Source organism: Pan paniscus, chromosome 4, assembly GCF_029289425.2.
Source record: "Pan paniscus chromosome 4, NHGRI_mPanPan1-v2.0_pri, whole genome shotgun sequence".
In the NCBI taxonomy this organism is placed as follows: Eukaryota; Metazoa; Chordata; class Mammalia; order Primates; family Hominidae; genus Pan; species Pan paniscus.
This window is the reverse complement of record NC_073253.2, coordinates 117,690,242-117,713,945: the sequence shown is the minus strand read 5'-3', so window position 1 is coordinate 117,713,945 and position 23,704 is coordinate 117,690,242. Positions and strand designations below refer to the sequence as shown.

The 23,704-nt window shown below is 37.5% G+C and overlaps 1 protein-coding gene and 1 long non-coding RNA gene across 18 annotated transcripts in view; one reads left to right on the top strand and one right to left on the bottom strand.

The window, feature by feature from the left end:
• Nucleotides 1–5,755, top strand: part of LOC130541540 (uncharacterized) — a 43,639-nt gene extending 37,884 nt beyond the window's left edge. Inside the window, exon 6 of the long non-coding RNA XR_008955608.1 lies at nucleotides 4,893–5,755. This is a non-coding gene — a long non-coding RNA (uncharacterized LOC130541540). The remainder of the gene's footprint in view (nucleotides 1–4,892) is intronic.
• Nucleotides 1–23,704, bottom strand: part of SNCAIP (synuclein alpha interacting protein) — a 154,989-nt gene that overhangs the window by 22,750 nt on the left and 108,535 nt on the right. For all 17 annotated transcript variants that reach the window (XM_055112575.1, XM_034960402.2, XM_055112577.1 and 14 more), the window contains 4 exons: nucleotides 18,520–19,391; nucleotides 16,726–16,905; nucleotides 10,165–10,278; nucleotides 1,487–1,612 (listed from right to left, as the gene is read on the bottom strand). In XM_055112575.1, the coding sequence (XP_054968550.1) occupies nucleotides 1,487–1,612; nucleotides 10,165–10,278; nucleotides 16,726–16,905; nucleotides 18,520–19,391 (1,292 nt within the window). The remainder of the gene's footprint in view (nucleotides 1–1,486; nucleotides 1,613–10,164; nucleotides 10,279–16,725; nucleotides 16,906–18,519; nucleotides 19,392–23,704) is intronic.

Sequence of the window (23,704 nt, the reverse complement as noted above, 5' to 3'; positions counted from 1 at the left end):
GTTTTCTGTTTTGGATACCATCTATCTTGCACCCAGGAGGGCCTCAGTAAGTACCTGTTGAATAACTGAGCACACTGCGTTTGCAACATAGGAAAATAACACACGTGTAAGCCAAAAAGAAAAAAAAAGAGTACTGCTTTCTTAAAGGTAGAAAGTGTATTACATGTTATATACCATAACATATTTTGAACCGTATGAACTTGATGAGGTAAAAGTCTTGTCTCTAATCATGACCTTCAACCATATGTTGTCAATTTCCCTATCCTATATATCAGATAGATATGGGAATAAATCCATATATGTCGGGTCACTTTCAATGATAATAATGGTATAATTGGTCTGATTCTGGTAATAATGATTTATGTCTGTAAATAAAATTCTAGACCAAGTCTAAACTTTGACTTTGTTTCCAATTCAAAGCCTTTCCTTTCCTCACATTGTCATGCCTCTTCCATCTGCTACTCCTCCTTCAGCTATCCCCTCTTTTTGCTCTGTCACTGAGGGCATTCAACATTTTCAAGGTGGAAAGATCAATTGGGTCTTATGTTCACATATACTCCAGACTCCTGGAGACCCTTGTTGGGCTTTCCTGCCATGCACTACTTGGATGGCAGCTCTGGGTTTGGCCCAGTTTCATGCAGCTCTGTATTCAACTGAGGGATGAGATGTCACCTCTTCTTCTCATAGGAACCCTACACTCTCTAGGGAGCTTTCTTGGAGCACCCTTCATGTGGCTTGGGGCAGGGGGTCGAGACTCCTTCCCCTCTCCTGTGGCTCAGCTCCCCAACTTTTTGACATCATTGTACACACTGGATATGACAATATTTAGAAGGCAAGTTAGGGTAAAAAGATAAGGCTACTTGAGGCTGTTGGGTGCAGTGGTTGGACAATCAAGGCCCTGGGTGGCCTGCCCAAGGGCGGAGAGGACCAATATCTGAATCTACTCCCAACCAATTCTGGACCTTTTGAATGCATTTGAGAAGCTCAGTCCTACTACAGAGAAAGGGGGAACCACAGCATTCTCTCTCTAGCCTACAACTCCCTACACAAAGAATTCTAATCCATTCCTGAAAAATCTATCTTATTCTTCATATACCTGGAGGATGAAATTTACTAGTTAGGGGAAGAGCAGCCTGCCACTTGAGAGACAGATGTCTGCCTGGTAGTGGTTTCTCTGGTGCCTTGAGAACATGGGGAAATTTAATGTCTATTGTCCTCAGCACTGGGGCTTTAGAGCAGTGATAAGGGAGCAGGAAAAGTCCCTTTCAACACCCTGGGACACTGAAAGAGAAACTCTTATGGATATTTATGCCTACCTACATTTGTGTGGATTTCTGGAAACACAAATAGAGCAATAATTCCTTATTGTCTACAACCATACAAAAGGTGAATTAATTCAGACATTCTCCTAGTGAACATAATTTTAATGTTTTGTTTAATATTTGATATACTCATTTCTCATTGCAAAACAGCAGGGCCTGTGTACCTGTATGCATCCAAGGTAGCCATGCTGTGAGGCTACGTGAACGGCACTGTTGCCATCCTGGTCTACTTCATCCAACGAGATGCCCTGTTCTTGCATAAACTGAAGAAGCCATAGAAGAATCTTTTCCTATAAACACAAAGACAGTTGGAATTCATGTAATATCTTGCAGAGAAGTTAGATAAAAAGACAGAGGAAAACAATACCCTAATTTGTGAAGCTTAGGTAAAACCATGCTTACCGTAGCAAGAGAAAATTCTCATTCAGATGTGAATTGAAAATCCTTGAATCTCTGACTGAAATGAATGAAAGAGGACGGCATAGAGAATTTTAAGAGCAGGAAGCTCCCTTGGAAGTGCTCTTATTTTACTTATCTATTCTATAGATGGGAAAATAGGTTTGCAGTAAGATTGAGTGCCTCATCCAAGGCACACAGCTAGACAGATCCAAAGTTGGAACTAGAATCCATGTCTTTTGATTCCAAGGCTCCCAAGGCAATGTTCTTGCTGCTGTGTTATACTGCCTGTAGGCTTCAAGAATGTTACCATAAAACCTTAAATTGTTGAGAACTAGCTTCTACTCTTAAGTTTATAATTCTTCAACCATGCCTTTATAATCCATACCTCCTGCAATCAACAGGCTTATAAAAAACAGGTAAATAACTTAAGTTGCCAAGTGTAAGATAAGTTCATTGAAATAAAACCAGGACCCTCTTGATTTTCTGACAAAGTGTTGGTAGTGTCTTAAGGTAAAGATTTCCCTTCTTTCATGTTAAAGGAAGGGAACCAAAAGCTTGGAACGCAAACCTTTCAAAAGCAAAGACATAGAGCAGTCACAGTATGTGTTGTCATAATCTGTTTGCATTTTACCCACTGAGTGTTTTGTGGTATTTTCATGTTATGCTTGGCCTTTGGAGAAAGCAGGGGGATGGGATTTCACTGTTTTAAAATAGAAGATTAAATATAAAGTTAAAAAAATATGAGAGTGGTAAAAACAACAGCATGAAGTTTAGTGGGTGGAATTTGACATTTAAAAAGATGATCATGTGTTTGAAATAACCTTGAACTTCTTTCTTCTTAGCCTTTTAAAGGATTTTTTTTTCCAGTTGTTTGCTCCGACTGCTCATGAACTTTTATACTTTTCTGGATTAAATTTGCCTTCATCTTCTGAACATGCCAACTAATCTGCTAAAGGAATGTTGGATAAAAACAGCCAAATCTTTTAATGTTTCACCCCTTATGTTGGGGAACAGGGCGCTGTTTATGAAGGTATTTGTGACATCAGGGAGAGACTGAACATTTGCACCACACTTTTTCTAAATGAGCACCAGGGAGTAAGACCCCTAAAGAGCATGATGAGAACAATGTAATCTATGCCTACAGCCTTCTAAGAAGGCATCCCAGAAAGCAGGGTGAGTGTTAACTGCAAAAGGATACAGACATGGTAGAAACTGAAACCCTCAAGGGTCCCTAGAGAATGAGGTAGAAGCAGAGCCTGGAGCTATGGCTGGGAGTTAGAGGTTGGATAAGAATATGCTGCTATGCTTAGTCCTCTTCTTCAAAGGCAAACCTAGAGAAAATTGGAGCTGATGTTTGGACCACAGCAGGTGATGTTTCATTTGCATAACGTAAAAGCAGTTCCTTTGTTTTTTTCTAATTAGGTAGGGGAAAAATACTGGATTACTTTTAATTGGACATAGATGATTATACCATACGATTCTTAACTCCTTAAAAATCTGGATGAATGGAAGTATCTCAGGATAAAAGACATAACCAACTGGTTGAGGTTAATGGCTGAGACATGGAGGCTGCAAGAGGATAGGTTATGGTATCTCTACCAGTGAAACAGATGGACCCACCATAGGCAGAACAAATTCTCTTCAATGGGTCATTCTCAAACTTGTGGTGATTTGGTTTGCTTCAAGATATTAAATCATGGACTCCTAAACATGTGGAGGGGAGAGATTTTAAAGAATCATCCAATTCAAAAAGCCTTATTTTATAAGTCAGAAAACTGAGGGAGCGGACGATGATATAAGCAAGTCCTCATGTGATGGCATGGACAGATTCTTGGAAATTGCGACTTTAAGCAAAATGAAGTATAATGAAACTAATTTTACCATTTTAGTTCCTATGACATATTTCTGGTCACAAAAACAGCACCAAACTTCTAAATAAAGACCAAACACTTCTAAAGTGAAACATTGAAACAAATATGAGCTATACATACATTTAAGAAAGACTAATACAAACAAGTAAGATAATTATCTGATCATTCCAGTCAGGGTTTGGGTGGCTGGAGCCCATCCTGGAAGTTCAGAACACAGGGCGGGAACCATCCCTGGACAGGACACCACCTTAAAACAGGGTGCACTTACACCCACACACATTCACTCATGCTGGGACAACTGAGACACACCAGTTCACCTAATGTACACATCTTTGGGACGTGAGGAGAAACTGGAGTACCCGAAGAAAACCCACACTGAGAGGTGGAGAATGAGGAAACTCCACAGGGACAGTGGCCCTGGCTGGGAACTGTTTTCTTCTCATCAACATTATAAGAAGATGATGTTGAAAGAAACCAGGTTAATTTAAGGACCTGCTGTATTCCTTGATATTCTAGAGACTTCTTTCTTTAGCAAGTAAAGCTCGGAGGAGTTCAAGATACTGAGAAGCATTTTACATGTATCCTCTTGTTGGATGTAATTCCATATTTTCAGGACCCAATATTATGGGGGGTATGTCTATTCCACATGCACAAAAAAATGCCCTTTATTAAAATCACAGTGCTTTAGTTTTAGTAGTGGGGTTATAGGCAATGGAATACTGCCCCTCATAAGAGTGGGAATGTTCCCATTGTGGAAATCTGTGGGGAGAGTCTAGGACCTCGGACTTTTCAGGGGCTTGATAATCTGGGAGAACAAGACATACATGGTCTGTGTGAGCCAAAAGTTACCTGGGCCCCTGAGGGGCCTCCAAGTCAGGTTCAACCTATATTGTTACAATAACTTGCCTTTCCTTCTTAGGAAGGCATGGATAACTCTTCTTCCTTACAATGAAAGATTCTAACCAATTCAATATGCAAGATTTACATAAAGAAAGAACCATTATTTGACTGTTCAGAACAAGGTTTTGCCTAGCACCTCAAATCCAGTCTTGGGTTTTATGTTGGACAATTTAAGAATAAGCATAAGAATTTAAAATAAGAAGTGCAATTGGCCTGTCCACTGAGATATGACATGGAAACCAAAATCTTCCATTATACAATGCAGAGAAGTACTCCCCAAAATGATGGGTTGACTATATACCTTGTCTTCTAACAACAGACATTTAGGGTTTTTGAGGGGGACATGGAGATGGCTAGAGTCTCTGGTTTTGGTAAAAGCATATTTAATATCTGCTTACAGACAAATCCTGCCCTGATTCTGGGGACCATGCCTGTGGAGATGCACAGTTCTACCATTCAAAGTGACTATCTGAAAATACCTCCTAAGAAGGACAAAACTTTTCTTCAGCTAAGAGGGCGCTTGTTAATATGATTAGATACATATGTAATGGTGTCCCCCTCCCCTCTTAGCCCCTCAGTGTGTCCCCCTCCCCTCTTAGCCCCTCAGTTCTTTCAGTCAGTGTATCTACATGCAGGAGATGTTAAAGGATGGATGTAACTTCAGACCTTCATTTCCCCATAAGTATTGCTTTCAGAAAATATCTAATGAAGTCACATGGATGAAGATTTCTGTATCATTAGTTTCCCAGAATGGCTCTCCAACTTACATTTCATCATCCACCCACATATCCATTTATCCATTCAACCTTCATGTACTGACTGAAAACTCCTCTCATGTAGTTTTCCTCAGCAGTTTCCTCTTCTGGGGATTTTCTGCTGTTTTGGTAACCTGTTTTAATGTTGTATTTTATGTGTTCCTAAAGGCAATGCAAGTTGTTTAAAGAGGCAATTATCTCATGTGATTTATGAGATTTGCTGGACAAATTCCAATAAAAAATGTACTTGAGACGTATGTCACAGATTTATTGCTGGTATCAATAAAGTCTCTATAGTGTGTAGCAATCCATGTTTTAAAGGAGTTAGCTTTGTGATCATAGATTATCAAATCTAATATGCCACCAATGATAAGATTTATTCCAGTTTTTGAGATGTAAAAATGTAAAAAATAAAGGTCAGCAATAATTTTATAATTTCATGTATTGTAAGATATACGTAGAATCAACAGATGGTAAAATGTGAAATAAAATGCACCTAAGAATTGATTAAATAGGTTATGGTCTTAATAATTCCTTTGCAAGTTTCTCCTATACATTACTAATGGTAAAATAAGTAAACTGAATAATATTGATAGGAATAAAAACAATAAGTTGGAGGAGATTCAGTAGTCATAACAGCCAACATTCATCTAGTGCCTAGTATGGGTTGGGCAATATGGCTTTTCTCACTTAGTCCTCAGATTAACACTGTGAGGAAGGTTCTATTATCTCCCTTTTACATATGAAGAAACTGAGGTCCAGGGAGACCTATTCTTATATTTTCTCTCTTTTTAAAAAAAAAAAAATTAAAATATCTAACCCATTGAACTAGTAAGTGGTAAGGTTAGGATGACAATGGAGACAGTTTGCTATATGAACCAATGTTCTTCATGACTCTGTTTTCTGTCTTTTGAGTATGGATATCCACAATTGTGCATCCCCTCATGACCCCTGACTCTGTAAAGGACATGCTCCCTTTGTGCCCCTTGAGTCAAAGAAATCACAGTTAACTGCCTGCCAGTCTGTGGGTTTGTAGGGCTCTGTGTCAGTTATGCTTTGTCAAGATCAGAACTTGGAGAGCAGATGCGTGTGTGCTAATCAAAGACTTTTCTATTTTGCTTTCATCTGTGATCGCAGCACTTTCAGTACTGTTGACTTACTTCCCTATGACAGCAAAACAATAAAGGCAGGGGAATATTTTTCCTTTTTAAAGTAAATTGTGGAAAAACAACAATAACACAGCCTGTGGGAACACCCCCCTCACCAGCATGTCTACCGCTGCTCATGACCATTTGCAAGAATTGCTGAGCCTTTTCTTTTTTCAAAAAGTGCCCTTAAAAAAATCTGTATTAGGGCAAATATTTAAACTACAGAATAATAAAAACAGTGTAGGTAAAGGTGCTCTTAGTAAATGTTCAATGCCATGATGCAGGTTGTTTTTGTAGAAGAATCTCATGACTAAAAGTCACATGAATGATTCAGAAACAAAAGGAATCACAGGTTTGATGTTGAAAGTAACATAGAGCCCACTGGACTAATAACCAGCGCAGAGCAGGCAGAGGCTTCCAAGCAGTGGAGGGCAGGAAGCTGTGCTGGCAGAGCCTGGATGAGACAATCTGAACCTTCATGTTTGAATAAAACAGCCCAAGTTACACAGGCAGTAGCTTTGAATTGAGATAATTCCATCTCAATTGTTTTGCCAGCAACATCTTTCTCTAGGGCCAGCAAAGCAGGCCTAGCCGAGGACACTCCCTGCTTTTTCCTCGGGTGTCCCTGATGCTTCCACCTTCACATTCCCTGTGGCTAGTTCTGCCAGGTACAGTCAGGCAATGAAATAATTGCACCCTCTGAGACTTCATGTGTCAAGATGAAGAAAATCAATTCCTATCACCCAGGGATCTATCACTTCAGGAGAGCACTAAAAACTGTTGGCTACCCTGTGGTACTAGAGTCTTTAAAGGTAATTTTTACAAGAAAAAGGACACAAATTGGGAGTCACGTGGAGCCCATTCTTTAGGAATCTATATGAAGGGCAGAGAGCGGCTAAAATAAACCAAGAGAGGAATTTTCCTCTGTACTATCCTTTCCAGGGGCATTTACTGAAGAAACAAAGCCAGGACACACTCAAATGCCTGCTGGATGTAGAAAAACTTGCATATGCTGAATCCATTAGAAAACCGTTCAATAACAGTCTTCCTTGTGAAAATATTAGGCTTGTAATGGTTCCAAGTTCAGCATCTCCACAGGTTATCTGTTACATAAGTGGCTGTGGCGGATGTAGGATGGCTGGACAGCATTTGCAGTTCTAATGGGCTTCTATATTTTCCAGTTGGGTAAGAATGATCTCCTAAGGGCACTGCTGGACTGCCCCCCTCAGAGCTGTATTTTAGGTCATAAAAAATGCATATCATCTTGAAATAACAACCTGAATATTGACACTAGCATGAAGCAAACGTTTGACACAGCTCTTCAAACAGGTCACCAATTTCCATATTTTCCTCTAGTCCCACCAAGTAAGTCACACTGTGACCCAACCAGTCCCAGAAAAAGGGCACTTCATGTTGTTCAGTCCCAATAGCTTCAAAATTATGAGAAACCTGCTGTGAGAGCTGAATAAAGAAACTGGCATATATAATCAACATTTCCCAAGACAAAGCATGCCGAATGCCCAATTATTTACTTAGAGTCTCAGAACAGCCCTGTAATTCTTTCCTCCTTTTCTTTGGCAAGCTATACCAAAAGTGCAGGCAGCCTTTCCACTGATACTTAAAATTCCTTTTTTAGGCTTTAATATAAGCAAATGAAATTGGAGACACGAAATAACTATTCACACAACTGAATAAAATTTTGTTTTAGACTCAAAATGATTAGGAAGATGAACAGTGATCAAATTCTTCTGATCATTTGAAAATCCTATTCTCTTCTTTGCCAGTAGAGATGTTCTTTGACTTACAATGGGGTTATGGCCCAATAAACCCATCCTAAGTTGAAAATATTGTTAAGTCGAAAATGCACTTAATACACTATAGGGTATTGGTTTTTTACCCTTGTGATCACGTGGCTGTTGGGAGCTGCAGCTGCCACGGCCTAGCATCACAAGAGAATATTGTACTGTATATCACTAGCCTAGGAAATGATCGAAATTCAAACTTGATGTATGGTTTCTACAGAATGTGTATTTATTTCACACCACTGTGAAGTCCAAAAATCATAAGTTGAACCATTTTAAGTTGGGGAGCGTCTGCGTAAGCAAAAAATGACATCCTTACGTCATGTCTTAATAACCAGTAATCATTGTTTTCAGGACACTGTGGATGGGGACTAGTAAGTACAATGCACAAAGAACACAGAGTAAGTATAATATTTCAAAGACAGTGGTTTTTACAAATTTTAATGCAGGGCCTGCTCCTTTCTCCATTTCATAAATTTGGTACAGTTAAAAATCTCTTCAATGAGTAGTGTGAAGCACTCCAAATATTATAATGTATTGTTAGATAAAACTGCAAAAAAAAGTCTTCTTCAGCTATATCAGTGCCTCTACAAACAATCTGCATACATTTTCTATACAAATGGGGACAAAACAGGATCTGGCCCTGAAGTGAGAGAAACTGAGTTGAAATCTAGTCTTTGCTCTTACTAGCCATTAGACCATGTGCAAGTCATGTAACTCTCTTTCTTCAGTCTCCTTCCTCATCTATGAAATGGGGATAAACACAACAAGCTCTCACAGGATTGTTTTGAGGAATAAATGAGAGAATGTACACAAAATCCAATGGCGTGGTGCCTGGCACACATAGGAAACATTTTACATGTATATATAACATATAAAAAACATGTTTTTATGTAATATATATTATACACACACACACACACACACACACACACACTAGTAGAAGTTACCACAGCACAAAATAAACTATCCCTAAGCATGACTCCCACTAAAGAAAGACTGTGGTAATAGTGTTGTCTACTTTTTGAACTTGAGATTGTCTTACTTGAAAAAGCATAATCTCTTGTTGACAATGCCACAGTTTACTTCTACTGGGAAAGTTTATGAAGCCAGAGAGAATATAGTTAAATGCATGAGAAGCAATTTTCTTTGCCACAAATACAATTAAATCTATTTTAACACAGTACTATTATTTTTTAAGACTGAGATTGGTATTTTGTGGTTCCAATTTTTTAAAAAGATAACTCACAGTCACATTCTCCAAAGGGATGTAGTAATTTTTTTTTTAACTGCAAACACTGGATTGTGATCTGTGTACACTAATTAATGTTGGGATTTCCTAATATGGAAATTGATTGCAACTGAGAGCCATCTGGTTAGTGTGCTTATTTATCTTTAATTGAGTGAGACTGCCTTGATTAATGTCTTATAAAGATTTTCCTTTTAACTTTGGGTTCAAGAAAATGTGTCATTGTTCCTTTTGATAAATGTTAAATGTGTTTACTGTAAAAAATTTGGAAAATACTGAAAAATTAAAAAAATAGAAAATCGAAGCCACTTGTACTGCTACTCTGAGTGATAACTACTATAAACATGTTGTGACATAATTTTTTTTAGTATTAATTTCTATTTCTCTTTATCTCCAAAATTCAAAGCTGGTGCTAAATTATAGGACCAGTTTTGTATCATACATATTTGTTTAGTACTATATAATGAACATTTTCCCATAAAATGTCATCAATGGCTGCAGCTTCATTATTTATCCAATATCTGTCATGGGATATTTATTTAGGTTGTTGTAAACTTTTTTTCATTTAAAACAAAAATAACAACAAATATCATTGGTTATATACCTTTGGATACATTTTTGATGATTTCTTATGTTTGGATTTTGATGGACTAATAATAAAAAAGTAGGAAGATGATATGGTACACAAAGGGAAGATACTTAAAAAACTCCTTCATACCTGGCCATAGCAACCTGCGTAATGAATAAGGCTTGGAAAATCCTTAGAACAACTCAGTTCTGCAATGGCTTCTGTTTCGCTCACCATCCACCGTACGCACTCCAACTGACCATTCTAGGTTTTAAAAAAGAAAGAGAGATGGAAATTCAAGGTAACTCAGGTTTGAAAAATACATTAAAGATGGTAATTTCACCAAGGAAAGAAATCATATAAATTTTGGCATTTATATCAGGCTTAATTTATATATGATATAAAGATATCACCTATTATATTCCTGATCTGTGGATTTGGCTCGAAATCAATTGCAGAATTTTTATTTAAGTTCATTTTCATAATTGTAATCAGTTATTTTAAATTCACTTTAGTAAGGTATAATTTGTATACTATAAAATATAATCTTTTAAAGTATACGGTTTGATGTATTTTGACAAATATGTATACTCCTGTAACTATAACTTCACTCAAGACAAAGAACATTTCCATTACCCCCAGAAGTGTTCTGGTACTCTTTGGTTCTCACCCTCCTCTCATTTGTCCCAAACAACCACTGATGAGATTTCTGTCACAATAGATTACTGTATATACTCTTGTGTCTGGCTTCTTTTACATAGCAGGCCTTTGGGACTCATCCAAGCTACTGCTTGTATCAGTAATTTATTCCTTTTCTATTGCTGAGAAGTATTTCATTGTAGAATTATACCACAATTTACTTATCCAATAACTTATTGATAGATGTGTGGATTGTTTCCACTTAGGGGATATTATGAATAAAGTTGCTATGAATTTTTTTTGTGAATAGTGAATACATGCTTTTATTTCTCCTCGGTAAATAACGGAATTTCTGAGTCGTATGGTAGCTGTATATTTGACTTAATAAAAAGCCACCAAACTAGTTTCCAAAGTGATTGCCCACTTTATATCACCACCAGCATCATATGAGCATTCTAATTGTTCCAAAACTAAGCCAACACACGGCATGGTCAGTTAATCAGTATTCTTCAATTAAACTTCATAAGATGCACAACTGTTTTCCAATCTCCAAAGAATCATATTTGTTAATGAAAAATCAGTAAACTCATATTTGAAATTAAAAATTTCATTAAGGGATGAGGTAAATATCTTAATTAGTAAAATATTAAACAATTTTAAAAAGGGAAATTATCTTTTATTATATACAAATAATATAACTATGGATACAGAAAGTAAAATATCCTCAACTTTTACATTTTTAAGGAAACCAACCCTCTTGACCTTTAGGATCAAGTAAAAGTAGGCAGAAAAAAAAGAGTAGGATTTTCTTATAGTCGTTTATGAGTATTTTTTACCCTCATAATTTTAAAAAAAATTTCTCATAATTTTTAGAAACTTAAACTTCTCTCAAAAAGCAATCAAAGCATGTAAATAGCTACAATATAGTCCATACATGTCTGTAGAAAATGTTCCCTACCACTTATAGAGCAGTATGATATATAAACCCAGATACGTATCTCCTCGTGATTAAAACCCAGATTCTGATATGGTTTTAAATCTTAATCTGCCACTTAGTTACAAGACCATGGACAAATTACTTTACCTATCCGATACTCAATTTTCTTATCTGTGAAACAGTGAAATAGCAGGGATAATAGTAACTACCTCATAGAGTTACCATGAAGATTAAATGAGATAAAGCATGTAAACTTACTAAGCAGACAATACTTGTTACCTTCTATTAGAATGCTCTCTTAGATTCTCGCAATAACTCTGTCAGACAAATCAAACATTCAACTGCCTTCCTAGTTTGCAGCTTGTGGGATTTTAGCCCAGGAGAAAAGAGGTATGGTTGGCAGGGAGCCAAGGGAGGCTTCACTGAGGGTAGCATTTAAATTAGTAGAATAGGATTAGTTTCTCTTTATTTTAGAATTCTATCATTTAACTGCTCAAGGGTAAAAATTTATTCTAAAAGGAGGACAATGAGGTAATCTGCTCATTCTTCATTTTATTCCATTTGGATAATGGAACTCCCAACTATTCACATGCAGATTCTATTCTCCGGAGGTATTTGCTCTAGGAGGTTGTTCTGAATGAGTTGGCTCCCTGCTCCTCTGGCTGGATCTGGCTGATGGAGACAGTGGCAGATCAGGAAAGGATAGTGAGTTTGAGGCCCTCTCTATGGGGTTGCCATTGGCCATCTGAGTCCCTTAAAAAGCCCAAAAGTAAGCCAGTCCTTTGTACTCAGTCCTTTCTATCTCAAGTTCTTATAACCACTCCTTTCCGTTTCCCAGCTTTGGGGAGGTAACCGTGTCCTGGCTGTTAAATAAACACCCCAGGGTACTGCACTTTCCTTTACGGACCCCTTACCCTCAACCATCCTTTTATATATAATCCCTTAATTACAGACTTTCCTTAAATTTCGCAATTGGAGCATGCCAAATGTTTCCTACCAGGATTAAAAACGAAAAACCACTAACACACAAATACAATGTGCTTCATTCCCGCTAAAAGAAGAAAGGAATAGCAACCATATTGATCATTTACTAGGCAAGACGGTTTAAGCAAACTGGCGTTTACACAGAACACAGAAATGTGAGGCAACATTTCTGATTTCTGATTTTAGTAATGTAGGTCTTCTTTTTTTTTTTTGGTCAGTTTACCTAAATTAGGCATTCATTACTTTTTAAAAATATTTTCATAGAACTAAATGCTGTTTTATTGATGTCCTCTATTATTTTTCTATTTTTTATTTTATTTCTTTTTACTCTAACTTTTATTATTTCCTTCCTTCTGCTTGCTTTGGATTTACTCTGCTCTTCTTTTTCTAGTTTTCTAGGGTGGAAAATTAGGCTATTAATTTGAAGTCTTTCTCCTTCCCACTTTCCTCTCCTCCTCTTTTAATAGAGGCATTTACAGCTACAAATCTCCCTCTAAGTGCTGCTTTAGTTGCATCTTGTAAGTGTTGGTATGTTGTATTTTCATTTTCGTTCATCTATAAATATTTCCTAATTTTCCTTGTGATTTCTTAACACGTTGATTTATTTTGACATGTAATTCTACATATTTATGAACATCCCAAATTTCCTTTTGTTATTGATTTCTAATTGCATTCTATTGTGATCGAAGGACATAACTTTGCATTTCGATCCTTTAAAACTTATTAAGACTTCCATAAAAAAGGATGAGTTCATATCCTTTGTAGCGGCATGGATGAAGCTGGAAACCATCATTCTGAGCAAACTATCGCAAGGACAGAAAACCAAACACCGCATGTTCTCACATATAGGTGGGAATTGAACAATAAGAACACTTGGACACAGGCGGGGAACATCACACACTGGGGCCTGTCGTGGGGTGGGGGGATGGGGAAGGGATAGCATTAGGAGAAATACCTAATGTAAATGACGAGTTAATGGGTGCAGCAAACCAACATAGCCCATGTATACATGTGTAACAAACCTGCATGTTGTGCACATGTACCCTAGAACTTAAAGTATAATAAATAAATAAATAAATAAATAAATAAAAATAAAAGGTAAAAAAAAAAAACTTATTGAGACTTGTTTCATAGCCTAACATTTGGTCTATCCTGGAGAATGTTTCATGTGTACTTGACAAGAATATGTTTTCTGCTATTGTTGGGTAGTGTTCTATTAGATGTCTGTTAGTTCTAGTTATTCAAGGAGGCAACACTTAAACAAAATACTGTTAGAAAGGCAGAAGGAAATATTATATCACTATTGTGAGTTTGAAACCAGTATTACTTGCCATAAATATAAATACTAAGAAAACAAACAAACAAAAAATTCTAGCAGGAGATTTTTGCCTGCCAAAGTCTATCGGCCTGGGGCCACTTGCTGTATTTAACATACAGCAAGGGGGTATCAGTAAGATTATGTGTTTGAAGTCACGTTATATCCAGATGGACACTTTGCTTTTTGGCTTAATCAAAAGGACTGAATAAGAAGTGAAAAGGGAATTAAGATTATTTCATTCCTAGACTGTTTAAGTCTTAAAATAATTACTTCTTCTGTCCTGTTTTAGAAAACAGACTGCTCTCACCTTTTAGAAATATTTCTTTCCAATTACTTTGCTTAATCATTTCTAAAGAAAACTCAATAATACCCTGAACTCCCACAGTATGTACTCTTGGTTATCCCAGAAGTGGTCAATAAATTCTGTATGTAACTGGCAGAATTTATTACGTTCCATTCCAGGAGTTTAATAGTGAGGGAGATGTTCTTAAGTCCTGATATGACTTCAAAGCCCGTTCCCAGGTAAATCTTTCTATTTGATACCTTATCCCTGACTCTGCTTCCTGTTAGCCAAGTCATATTATCTTAGCAACTTCTGTCCATTTGTACCAACTTTGTCTTTCCATGACAGCAGGGCCCTCAAAACTGTGTTTAATGAGGTGAAACACCACTAGTTGGTTACTGGTGTTCAAAACAAGGTCCTAAAACAAAATGGTGACTCTTTAGGACTCTCTCAATGTCATCAATGTTCATCAAAATACACTGAATGGACTGAGACAAAATATGCGTCAGGACAGATTTCTAAAGAGGGAAGCACTTGTTATAAAATATTTGTATTTACTGCTTTTGTAAATTCTAGAATAAAGGAGTAGAACATTCAAATCATTTTCTGGAAGTTAAGTATGAAAAGCCTGAGACCTCAAACCTGTAAAAGTTTTTGAGTCTTATGGGTTTGAAATCTTTTTCATTAAAATGAAAAAAAAAAACCAGTGCTGTTTAAGTTTGCACACTGATGGTATAATGGCAATCTTATGTTGACTGCAGGAATATAAGAATGAATTGAAACTTAATATGGATATCATAGAAGGTGTTTATGCTGAAGATTGGCGTAACAACCACTAAGTTTCTTATGTACCTTCTACTCAGAGATTTTTAATCTATCAAAACAAGCCCTAGGGCATACAAATTTAAAAAAATTATTTTCTTCTACCTATATAAATAATCTACCATTAGGAAGACTAATGAGAACTGTATTTTATAAACACTAAAACAGCAAGGCAAATCTTAACACTCATTAGCACTGCAAGAATATTTATCACTGACACATGCTCATTGATGTCTACAGAACTCTGTCACAGGGCTATATCCCAAATTTGCCATCCTATACTTGTGTTACTGATAACTTACCAGTCTTATCCACTAGCAATAATATTAGCTCCTTAAGAGTAGGGACTATGACTTATACAAATTTGTATTGCCAGCCACCAAACGCAGTACCTGGTAAACTTGGTACACTTTGTTAAGCTCAACTATATTAAATCTCGACTTCACATTTGACTTATCTTTCTTCATGATAGCTGCCTGTAGTTTAGTTCTATTTATCTTTCTTCATGATAGCTGCCTGTAGTTTAGTTCTATTTATCTTTCTTCATGATAGCTGCCTGAAGTTTACTTCTTAATTCAACATCATATCACTTACAACCAAAGCAAAATAATACCTACCAGGGTCATAGATTTATTTTATTTTAAAAATTATCTTCTATGCTAGATTTGAAGTATACCTTATTAATTACTTTGCTTCACTGAGCAAAATTAAATAAAATGGAAATTATTTTTTAATGTATAAAACTTTGCTGAATCATCAAATTAAAAATACAAAAAAATCAGGTTTGCATAAAAAATATATTAAGGTAGAACAGCAGTTAATGGTTTTTTAAATGTAACGTTCTTTAGTGAATTCACATGTAGGTTTCTCTAACAAATTCCCCTCACCAATTTCAATATAATTAAATTTATAAAAATTATGATTATTCAGCTTTTAGAAGACACAACTATTATGTAAAGCAAAGCACATATGCAAAAATACAAGATGTATTATATTTCCCTGAATGTCACTTCTGGCTTTTTAATAAATATGATTGGATTCTACATTTATTTGCCAAAGATCTTTTAGGTAATTTTAGTTGAATAGCTAATCTTCTAGTGATGTACTATATTTTGCAGAGGCACTTGCTGCAGTGCTATAAAAGTCCATGTTTTCTTGTCTCACAGTTTCTAGGTTTTAACTCTATCCCAGTCGACATTAATTTGTGTAGTTTTTGGTAGCGTACTGTGCTCTGCAAGAGCTAAACTCAAACTCGGCACTGATACTCTAAAAAATTCTTGATACTGAAGACACTCAAACTTCAGATGTGATCCGTTAAGCGCCCACTTTGTGATCTGAAATACTCCCGAGTGCTAGCATCCTTAAAACACACCTTCCCCACATTCGTCTTGCTCATTATTGTCATATTAGGAAGAAATGAAAGTCTTTGATAGATCCAGGTGTGGTTAAGAAGCTTAATTGCAATCCCTATGAATAACAAAAGTTGTTAGAACCACAACATATCATTTTCCTTTCTCTTTAGTAGCAGATTGACAAAAACTGGGAATTAAGTCTCAAAATCTCAAAGCAGTGACTGAAATGATTACTCTCTTAAATGCAATATGTTCATTTGCCCTTTGCTTGACAAATCACTCTCTTCTCTCCCTTCCAACACTTTAGCTCACAAGGAATCTTAAAAAATAGAAATCCAGCTTCTAGCTGTGGAGGTTCCAGCCCCCAACCAGTCACCTTAATGGCCAGGCCTGCTGGAGTCAACTTCTCAGTGTTGCGCTCATTGAGGCAGTCTTCTCCCATCAAAGAAGTGAGGTGCTGTAGACACTCTGCGTGTCCCTGTGACGCCGCAATATGTAATAGATTGTTTCCATTTTCGTCGTGAATTTTGTCTAGATTGTCTGCAGCTAGGTGTGGCTGTATAAATAGTAAGATTAGAAAACCCAAGTCAATAAATCAGAGCAAGACCCTGTAGGAGTTTTTCTCTGGGCACTGGAAAGAAGAAATGAGCTTATATAGAAGCTCTGGTGGCAGCCTTGGGGATCTAATAAATCAGTTTCTTGCTATTATTCTTTGTTACAATATGCTTTAGAACATGAGTTCTCGAGAGACAGATCTTCATACGAGACATGGCAACAGGGCTAGGGCCAATGAGGTGTGGAGGCTTCAAGTTGGCTTTCTAAAGAACTATAATTACATTTACAGTAATTGTCAGGTTCCCTGTCTGTCTCCCCTACTTGATTGTGAAGTCCTTGAGGGCTGGGGCTGGGTTTTATTCCCTGTTCTATGTTTGTTGAATGAATGAGCTATTTGTCTCTACCTGTTTATTTTGCCTTGAATTGTAGAGAACTGGCTATGGCAAACGACATGATGACTGCTGCTACTAGTGCTGTCATAGGTACCTCTAGACACTGTCGTCAAACAAACTCCTGAGGGTATCTGGAGGCTACATGGCTTTGGTTTCTCATCTCTAGTGAAGTTTTTGTCCCTTGACTATGAACTCGTTGATAGAGATTGTTGGGTGAACTGAGAGGTGTTTTTAGCATTTGGGAAACATGAAAACATGAGAAGGACAAAAGAAAGGAATGAACCAAAGAGAATTAGGGGGAAGAGCCAGGAAAATGGAAAAGACATTTTCAGGAGAAAAAATACTACTTTATTTCATAAAATTATTCAATTATATTACCCTATCACAATAGTATTTGTGAGAATAGAGCAAGTACATTGTACTTAAGTATGCATGGCTTTATACTAAGTAGAATCACATTGCCAAGATGTGATGATTTTCTTGAATGAGACTTTAATTAGCATCATAGTACGAGCCCAGGCTTGCTACTGTTTGATCCAAGTCTGGAAGCCAGAAAAGAACAATGTAGGCAGATGGAGTGCTATTTAAGTTTAGCTCTCTCTAAGCCAAAGCAGAACAGACTTTTCTTACATCATGTTACTCTGTGTCTAGAGTCTTTGGAAAAGCTTCTTCATGCTCCCTAGACATGCAGAGCTGGAAGTAAGTAAAAACTCCACCTGGGTCAGAGGGCAATGAAGCCCTTGGGTAAGCTTCTATCTACAAATGCTTTTCAAACAACCTGGTCCAATTCTTCTGAATAATGATCAGGACAAAACAGAAGACCCTCTGTTTACATGTCTGGCAGGTCCACCATCAGCCAAGAATTGACATCCCCACAAATAGCTGCGTGAGAGCACTGGGAACCATTTGAAAAGCAAAAAGAAAGACATTGAGATTCAAGTTAAAGAAAGTGCCGGGCTCTCTTTGAGATTAAGAGTCTTCAGTTGAATTCATGCAAAGTTAAAATGAAATAACACTCCCTCTATAGCTATTTGTTTTCCCTGTATTAACTTCATAACTTCTTATTTTAAAACTCAAAAGGTCACATCTCCCAACTAAAGCCACAAGTAAAGATTAAGTAAAAACCAAAACAAATGCAGCATCGTTCTGTTACTAACGAATGCAGTTGATTAAAAAGGAGTCTCCAGTCTATTGACATGTATACTGAACTAGATTATACTTACCAGGAGAGAGATCTGTCCTTCTTTAACAATGTTCAAGATGCTTTTCACTTTTTTCAGATACTCACTCCTTTCTTCTGGGCCTTGGGAGCTGGTCCGGTTTAGGCCACTGACCTGCTCTTCTGGTTTGGATTCTGCTGCTGAGGATTGTAGGTGGAAGGCCCTGAGCTGGCAGTCTGGTGTTGTCTTCTCAACTTTTTGACCATGAGGATCACTAAATGTCTTGTTTAGGAAGTCTTTACTCTGGTTTTCAGGCTCATATGCAGAGCCACATTTAACCAGAGGAGGTGAGATCTCGGTTTCTTCAGTGGACAGCTTGTGCTGATCGTGGATGACAGCTGATGCTTTTCTCAAGTGAGGGCTTTTCACGGGAGAAAGAACACAAAATGGTGCCATGTTGGATGATGAGCTCTCAGAACTTCCTGTAGAGCAGGCTTTGCCAGAAAGGCCATTGATGGTTGTGCATAAGCCCAAAATTCTTTTTTCTGAAGTCACCTTGGTAAAAGAGGCAAGCTGCTGACTGGATTTAATATAAGGCACATCCAGAATCTCATCCATGTCGAGGTCGTAGTGCTCCAGTTCACCCAGCGATGTGCTGGGCTCAGAGCTCTTACCTGGTGGGCCGCCCACTCCATCTCCAGGGCCAAGCTCCTGAGGCTGGGGGCCCAGGTCAGACTCACCCCCTTTCTGGTACTCAACCACTTTCTGATTCTTTTGGTCATCACTTTCATTGTTCTCCAGAGTCTCTGGCTGATGTTTCAGTGGCGAAACCCGCTTCACTGGGCGGAACTTACTGTACACATCAGCGATTCCTGTGGGCTTTTGCGTGTTTGTAATAAGAGTTGAGATGCCACAATTCCAGCTAGAGCTAGAAACTGTTTTTAAAAAATTAAAATAGAAAGCTATTAATTTGGAATGCTGAACACATCTTGGCTATGCAGGTAGACGTGGTTCATTCACATTATGTTCAAATTAAGGCTCTGTGTGTGAGGATGACTTAGAGTGCACATCAATAGAACAAAAAAAGTCATACTTACCATTGGAAAACAGTGAATGATCAAAGAAGGTTATAACACAGTGACTCAAAATTAATTAAAGTAATAATAATGGTAAAGGTAAACAGCTAAGGAAGCAAACCCAGATAGGTATTTAGGTTTATTCCCTGGATAGATCTACCTCCCTGGCAATATTTTTATATTTGTCACCACCCTGAAAAACAAGATTAGAGAATAAGATCTTCAGTGTTAAATAAACTTCCAAACTGATTTAGGGAGAAAAGGGACGTATGCACACATGCACACACATTAGCGTGCATGTCCACATACACCCCTAATGCACAAGAAGTCCCATGAAAAGAAGTGGCAAATTATTTAATATTGAGCAAATTCAAACTATGACCTCCTGAGTGACTCCCTAGGTGTGCCATTAAGTGGATTAGGGAAAGAATAGGAAGGAATGCAGTGCTCAGGAGTTGAAAGGACTGTGGGAGAGAAGACATAGTTGAGTTAACCCCACCTTGGTCAAAGTACCCTGGTCAACTATCATGCAGCAGCATTTCATGGTGCTTTCTGACATATGACACAGTGACAGAATGCACTAACACTTCACAACAGAACATGTTCTTTAGGATTCAATACTGCCCTCCATTGTTGAGAAGGCTGGAAACAAAAAGGAGAAGAAAGTTCTGAAAAGAAAATGGGTCAGGCAGAGTGTTTTTTTTTTTTTTTCTAATTTCTGTGCAAAGTTTGGATAAAGATTTTGTGTTGGTTTGCATTTGAGTAAGTGTCTGACTGCGATAGAGTAGAAAGTGAAACAGCCAGACACACCTGGAGGTGAAAGATAAGAACCATCTCTCCTGGTTATGAGAGGCTGCCTGGTGCCTTCTCTTGGGGCAAGCAGATGGAGCAACAACAGTCTCCTCAGATATGATTATACTGCTTCCTCCCTGGGCCACTCCACTGCTAGATAACAGATGACCCAGTACCCTTGGAAACTTGCAGGCCACTGATTTATGGGTTCCTAGTTCCCTGCCACGTAGTTCCTATCATCCCCCATCAAAGGATGAGATTTCAGGGGGCATGCCCTACAACTAGGGACTTTCCATTTACCGCTTCTCTTCTGAAACAAGTGGGAAGCATGTGTATGTGTGTGTTCTTTGCTACTGGGAACAACCAAAGAAAAAAAGAACATGAGATGGGTGTATACTCACATCTATAACTTCTGCCATAGCCTCTGGCTATGACTGATTCTTAGGGTGAAAGTGGAACATACATTATTAAAGTTCCCTAAATTTAAGCTACTGGTCATTCTTCTTCCTGCTGGAATATGTTCTAAAAGGATTCAGAGAAGTTCTGGAACCAAGCTAATGGGAAGAGAGTGAGTGCTCTGAGCCTGAATGCTATATAACTATCAGTGAGTTCTTTCCCTGAAATTGACCACAGTTTTGCATGAGGTTTCCAAGGGTCTGCACTATGCAGTCCACTTCTCAGACCTTTCTGGCTCTGACATTTTAGAATCTAAGAAGAGAATACTATGAGCTGTGGAAGGAGGGCTGGATTCTCTCCAATAAGTAATGTAGAAGAGAATGTTCCAGAAGGGAAGGAAGGTATCTAGATGGTCTTAGGCTGCTGCTTTTCTTCCCTTTTGCTGGCTTTAGTTCTCAGTTGTACACAGTGCTTGGCATAGATCAGACAATTAACAAATGCTAGTATGTGAATTTGAATCTCACTTTGCACAACACATTAAATCTTCTAAAATGCACAAAGTGCATCCTTCTGAGGGATTTACAGTTTAATTTCACAGGGGACAAAATCCTGTTATAAACTCAGTGGAGTGATAATCACCAGTAAGAGCTCAATTTGCTAAAGTTATTTATGAAATGTAAATATGCAAAGGCAAAGACTAATTACAGTTGGTCTCATAAATTTAAAAGTTTTCTATCTTTTATATGACCTTTTCTCTCTAAAAATATAAAGCCATGAAAAATTAATGTCTGCCAGAAATTTCTGCCAAGTCTTCTCTCTTCAAGAACACATGGTTACTTATTTAATTAAAACAGCAGATAGTGGACATAGAGTTTATAAGATGCAAATATGCCTTTAATTTTATTCATCAACTTTCTGCAAGGCTTTAAATAAAATGGAAAAAATATATATATATACACTCATAGACATTTCTGAGATACACTCTTATTACTGAGTATATTTAGTAATATTTTGCCAATTACCTTGATTTCTTTGGAAGCTCTAGAAAATGTGCATCTCAGAATGTAATAAAAAATTTTAAAGCCACATAACTTAGTAGGTCAATACAATGAGTGCATTGTACCAATATATTTATGTATTATATAAGGTCGTAGGTTCAAAGGGCTACTCTTTTATGTTGGCTTTATTTACATGTGAAATTTTTTCCAAGTGATACAGGGAAATGGATACCATATGTTTCCCAGCTGTTTTGTTCTGACAGGAGCCATTAAAAACGCTCTATGGAAATGAATTCTGTCTGGGTCTTACGAAAACACATCTTTTCACAGAAGGATCTAGAAACTGAAGAAGGAGTGCCAACATTTTGGCTTGTTGTCCCTCTCCTTCTTCAAACCTATGGCTCTTTTTGAGGCTGTGAGTGAGATCTGTGTTTTCTCGTCTATGTCTTGATTGCCAAGAAAAGACATCCCAGTAATGAAAAATGGATTATTTCACAGGTTTTCATTAAAAGTCTCCAATGTATTGCTATATCATACACCTGGATGGGAAGAAGGGCAACTTTGTGCTATATACAAAAGACAAAATTCAATTCCTTTATTGCTGCTAAGCTCTGTAATCATGTATTTTAAGAATAACACAGAAGAGGGGCTATTAATGACTAGTAAGATTTTCACTCGCAATTATTTAAATCTATCAAAAATTTCACTCATACTTTTATTTTATTGCAATATAATAATAAATTTCTTACCATACATGGAAACAAAGTTTAGACTTATTTTGTTACTAGAAAAATTTTGAGGCTAAATTTGCTTTTTGGAAATTATGAATAAATTCTTTACATGTTAGCAAAATTTAAATCCCCCCAAATTTTATCTATTTTAGATTTGTACAAGTTCCATGAGAGCAGAGTCTGTGTCTAATTTATCTCTCTATCCCTTAAAGAACCCAGAAAATTGCTTTACATAAGTAGATTCATAATGACTTTTTGGTTGAATGGGCTCATTTTTAACATCTTACAGAAGTAAACATGCCTAATAAGCCTTAAACCTGCCTATCTGATTACACCACAGATTTTCTAAAATGGTCAGTAAGTAAACAGACATGTATTTGCTGCTGATGTATAGGCCACAATTATCTCTTCAGATCTAGCTGACACTTGGAATGCCACTTAGCTTTAGCAAAGTATTTGCCTGCTGACTGTCCACACCCATCTACTGATTGAACAAACATGTGGTGCAGTCTTAGAATGTGCAAGGATTCCTGATAGGTGGCCTGGTCTGATCCAAATGCCTCATCTCTCTCCACCCTTGCCCACTCCCTCCCCTTCCCCTTTTCCCCTAACACATCCAGATGCTACTCCCCTTCCCAAAACATATCCCTTGTGATCGTGGCCTACATGGTGACATGAACACTTATGCAGTCTCCTAAGTAATCTATCTCCAAGGCATCCTTGACTCTTCTCTTTCCTTGACCCCTGCCCTTCATCGCTCAGGCACCAAGTCCTGCTGTGTCCTTATCCTCAATCCCTCTAAAATCTGGGCCCTCTTCATCATCACTAAACTGGCTGGACCACACTGGGATCCTCTCCCACAGTCTCTGCAAGGTTTTCCTGGCTTCCCCTGGTCTCTTTTTTTAGTCCTGAGTTAATCTTCTTCAGTAGGTCTGACTTTGTCACCCAAAATCCACTCAAATATTTCAGGTAGCCCTGTACTAAATAATATTTCCCCATATGTGGGTGCATATCCCTGCAATATCTAAGAGGCACACAGGAACCATGCTAAATACCCCTGATTTACAGAGTGAGAATGCTATTGGCCTTCCAAATTCTCTTTTTTCTTACTAATTAATATAAGGAGACTCATTTTGGTGCTAGAATGAATTTAACTCCTTTCCAAAACTTACAATTCCCTATTCGAAAAATGAGACCTCAGGCCTCAGGCTCAGAGACGTTCATAAGCAAATAATGAAAGGAATGTTTTATGTTC